Raw genomic sequence first — 4,957 nt, forward strand, 5'->3', positions numbered from 1 at the left:
GGGGGGGGGGGGGGGGAATTCAGGGGACGCTGAAATATGGAGGTGCTCATATGGGGGAGGATGTCTAGCGATTCCACCAAATCTGTATGTGAAATATATTGCCCCAAAAAATTTTCGAAGTTCTGCTTTTTTTTTCATCTGAAATTCGATTTCATTTAGGAGGCACTCTCAGCTACAACTTTTAAAAATATTCTCCCCAATATCCTCATATATATAATAGAAAACCCGCTCGGTCACGCGGATGGTGGGTAGGGGGCGAGCGAAGCGAGCGGGGGGTGTGGCGAAGCGCCCCGGGTTGGCGAGCGGAGCGAGCAGGGGGCAAAGCCTCTTAGGATATAAAATAAATATAAATATATATAATATAAAATGTATAAAATCATGATAATGTTATTAATAATAATAAAATTTTATATATATTTTTTTTATATATTTATATTTTTTATTTTATTTTATATATAAATAAGTATTTTAGATCATAAAAATGGACAAACAGTCCCGTTAACGTTCGGGAGATATCCACCCGGGCCTCAAACTCTACTAAATTGCAACGTACAAATCCAATTACACCTTGCGAAATCTGAATTCTCCACTGTAATTCCAACTTGTTACCCGTTCAATTTGTTGTGTGCAATTCGACAGGTATCATTTGAGCCCGTGGAATTCAACAGAAACAAAATCCATCAATCCGGGCCTGAGTTTTATGAATCTTGTGGTTCTCTTAAATTGCAGATACTTGAATTATACATGTTGAATAGCGCACAATGAATTAAACATTTGGAGGTTTCAATTGTACGATGTCTACTTCAATATGGATATCGTGTAATGAAAATGTGGGAATGACAATTTCGGCAGACAAGGTCTCAATGCAAAATTTTGACCCTAGATTGGTCATCAAATGAGGGAAAAGCCGCAGCGCGTCATTTGCCATTGACTGGCTAACCGAAAAAAAAAATTACTTTTTTAATTGAAGTGTCTAATAAATAATAGTAGTTTTTAGTACAACATAATTCTCAAACTTCATTAAGACAACAAATTATTTCCAATAAATGAATCATCTTTTTCTCATGTTAAAGCAGCATAAACGTGGCTTGAATTTTGAAAATTAAAATCTAAAATGAATTCTAACAGAAGACGGATACAATACATCCATTCGGAGCCAAAAATTAAAAAAAATTGAGATATGAGGAATAATGTGCTAAATGGGCAATGGGGTACCAGGGTGAATAAGATAGATATTTCAACCTCCCGCATCCATTTAATCCCATTCTTTCTCGAGATTACACTGTGTTAAGAAAAATGGAGAGATTTAGTTGCCGTTAACCCTCGATCACTCGCTCAATGAGCGCGGCGCCGCCCGTTTTCGTTTTTCTATATTTTAGCGTGTTTTTCGACGCTTAAAAATTCTGAAAAAATTAGAGTTCCTAGTTTAATCTTTTTATTGAGCGTTGGCGTTGTCCGTTTTTTTGTCGGGAAATTTGTTTAGCTAAAAAAAAAAAACGTCGAACGGACAGAAAAGTCGCGCCGTGCCGCTCGGTGCGAGTGCGTCGCTGTCGACTCCTCGAGCGACAGTGTTGCTACATTCACTGCTAGACTTGAAATGCGCGCACAGCGGTAAGCGCCGAGGTGGCAACAGCGCGCTCGGTTTAACCCAGCGGCGGTCCGCTAACCGTGCGACGGATGATCACTGGCGGGCGAGCGCGGGTCTCCTAAACTATTAACGAATGGTGTTAATAGTTGAAAAGTCTCGGTAACAGCAACTAAATCCTCCTGTCATATACTTCCGTATTTATTTTCTCGATATCTACTTCCGGTTACTGGCTGAAATTTCGTCGAATGGATTAATGCGTTCTCCTCCACTAGTGGAATGAAAAAAAAATTAAAAAGATCATCCTTGATTTTTCAATCACCCTTGAAGTATGCCTAAACGATTCTTCCATTCATAAAAATTCCTGAAACCTTGCCAGACGTTTTCGTCCGCTTCTGCTCTGTCCCAATAATTATACATGAATTAAGTGCCACGCATCATGACAGAAACCGTGACACGTAGTATTTCGAGGTCTTCTTAGTCTCTTTATGGTATCATTGGGGTCTCAGGTCAAGAGCCGCAGGAGAGGACCTCAAGTCACTCCTCACTTTCGCCTCCAGTACAATTCCCTCTCAAAAAATATCAATCAATCACCATTTTTGACAATGTAAAGCATCCAATTGCTTTTTCATAAAAGTCTTATGATACTAATGGGCAGGTGATGTTTTAATTTATTTTTTTCATTCTACAATCGACACTTTGTGATTAATTAATAATTCAATTCATTTTACTATGACCGTGAACTGTTCTTTTTTCAGTTGCATAATTCTTAATCAAGTTAACATGAAAAACAAATGGAATTTTTTAATACAATTTTAATAGAACCCCCATAGAATTTTTAAAGAAAGCGTCAGATGATTCGACATAACATGGCATTTCGGGCACGCAGCAACATAAATTATTTATTTATAAAGTTTGACACGGACGATAATTGTCATATTGGGCATAGAATTTTTATAATTTTTTCCTGATTTCTCAACGATTTTCTAGGTTTTAATCTTGCCTCCAATTTCGAAAAATTAATTTTCTCACAAGACAACGTTATTTTTGCACGTCTATTTATTTCGGAATTTATTTTAGATTTTAATCTTTAAAATTCATTAGCGAAATGATAAAAGGGTTCAAGTTGATTTTCACTATTGACCAGTTTTTAATGAATACCTCGAAATCTACGGGAGATAGCAAAATTTTTGTTAAGATCTTTTTTATAGCCCTCAATTCGCTCTACAAAAAAGGTCATTACAAAAATATCTTTATCTCTCTTCAATTGGAAGATATTCCTCGAAAACTCAGCTTAAGGCTGAATCGACTTGATCCGTTTTACGCCTTCGCTGCTGAATTCAAGCCATGTTTATAAACTATTATAAATAGGGGGCTTCGCCCCCTGCTCGCTCCGCTCGCCAACCCGGGGGGGGGCTTCGCCCCCCCCCGCTCGCTTCGCTCGCTCGCCCCCTCTAACCGTGTGACCGCAGCGGTGCGACCGTACCCATAAATATCTTCCATATGAGCACCCCCTCATATAGACATCCCTTATAAATACAGGCACCTCCCCATATAGGAACCCCCGTATAGGCACCCGACGTCCCCTGAATTTTTCGCCTTATTTTTTTATTTATACAGAGAGATAATATGTTTATAAATACTAGGGAAGGGTCGGACAATATGAGACGCATTGAGATCTTTTTCAGTTGTCAATATCTTAATTTATAAGTGAAAATATTGACAATTAGAGAAGATCTCAAAAAGTCCTATTTCCATTTCTCTTCTACTTGAAATTTTTTTATGCGGACATCAACACTTCAAACATAAAATGTACATACCAGACTAGGCCCTCGGGCGATGGCCAGCCGCAAGCTTCTCGTGACAAACTCCATTAAAAATAAATTTAAAAAAAAAAATTAATTACAAGAATTTTAAATTGTAGACGAAGAAATGACGAATGGCGATCGATAAACAATCCATCAAAACATTATTGATTGACGATATAAATGATAGTTTCTCCGAAGTGTCACAGGATACCGCAGTAATAATAAATTATTCTCTTTCCAGAATTTTTTGTCGTGAAGTGAGTACCCGGAGGTCAGGATGGTGACACTTCCGAGAGACGTTACCGTCATCACTGTGGAATTATTTCCACCTGATAATGATAGCGTGTAAACATTTTTCTCCGGCAAGAAAAAAAATTCATAAAATTGAACGATGTCGATTATGTCAGCGAGAAGACTCGAGGAGAATGGAGTTCATCTGGTGACTAGGAGGGGAAGTATAGCTTTAACTCTCCAGGCGAATTTAGCAGCTTTCGGATCGTCTGTGGATTCTCTTCAGGTCGTTGGATCCGCGAGGAGACGACTGAGCAATGTCAGCGATGCTGTTTCCAGGAGGATTTCACACACGATCGGATGGAGATCTGTGTCTGCTTCGCTCGAACTTATTGTTGCTCAGGTTCGTAAATTTGTTTTGCGAACTACAGAGGAACAAGTGGGAAGTTGCTCTTGGATTGAATATAGTACAGTTATTTTTGCTAATAAATTAGCAATATTCTTCCAAATGGTTTGGATGATTTTTCTCTTTTTCAAAGGGCTCTTCATTATGTGGCCAATACATAAGAAATCGCCTCAAGCGCTCTGGAATATTCCAGCGAAAACTGGGACTGAAGCGAATGCGGAGTGCACTGTCTGCCACTTGCTCTACCGTCCTCACTGAAGTCTACCCCGAATTGATCGCGCTTGGAGTTGAGCTTGAGAAAATGCACCCCAATCTATTCACAAGAATAGGAAGACAAGTGGGATGTGGAGCCTTTTCGTCCGAGCAGACTGCCACCGAGGCCCTGCACGATGTTGCGAGGGAAATGCTCAGGTTTGGGGAAATGACTTGGAGTAAAATAATTGCGCTTTATGCAGTGGCGGGGGCTATCGCTGTCGACTGCGTTCGGCAAGATCGACCGCAGTTTATTCCTTCCATTCAGAGAGCCATGACGGAGATCCTCGAAGAGGACTTGGCCAGTTGGATCCAAGCGAATGGTGGCTGGGTACGTCTAGTCCATTTTGAGTTAAACACTCCGTTGTTTAAAGCAAAACGCACATTTTGCATAATTTTTATTACTAGGAAAAGGACGGGCATTTAATTCCTGGCTCTCAAGTTAAGCTAAGTTATTATCATAGACGATTAATATTTATTTATGGTCTTTAAGGATCGTTTTCCCTATTAATAAAAGAATGACATGTTTTTTGTCAACAATTTTTCAAACGATTCACTTTTGGACATAATTAGAATTTTAATGGGATGCGGAGAAGGACTTGAAAAATGTTATATTTTATATATAACTAGGGGGCTTCGCCCCCTGCTCGCTCCGCTCGCCAACCCGGGGGGGGG

General features: G+C 39.5%; 1 protein-coding gene across 3 annotated transcripts in view; it reads left to right on the forward strand.

Moving 5' to 3' along the window:
- The window catches only part of LOC107044292 (bcl-2-related ovarian killer protein homolog A), an 8,515-nt gene that overhangs the window by 2,391 nt on the left and 1,167 nt on the right, over positions 1-4,957 (forward strand). For all 3 annotated transcript variants that reach the window (XM_015266101.1, XM_015266100.1, XM_015266102.1), the window contains exons 2-3: positions 3,635-4,027; positions 4,164-4,613. In XM_015266101.1, coding sequence (XP_015121587.1) covers positions 3,785-4,027; positions 4,164-4,613 — 693 coding nt within the window. In that variant the 5' untranslated portion in view covers positions 3,635-3,784. The remainder of the gene's footprint in view (positions 1-3,634; positions 4,028-4,163; positions 4,614-4,957) is intronic.

The sequence above is a fragment of the Diachasma alloeum genome, unplaced genomic scaffold, assembly GCF_001412515.2.
Source record: "Diachasma alloeum isolate Michigan unplaced genomic scaffold, Dall2.0 Dall_scaffold_00711, whole genome shotgun sequence".
Classification (NCBI taxonomy): Eukaryota; Metazoa; Arthropoda; class Insecta; order Hymenoptera; family Braconidae; genus Diachasma; species Diachasma alloeum.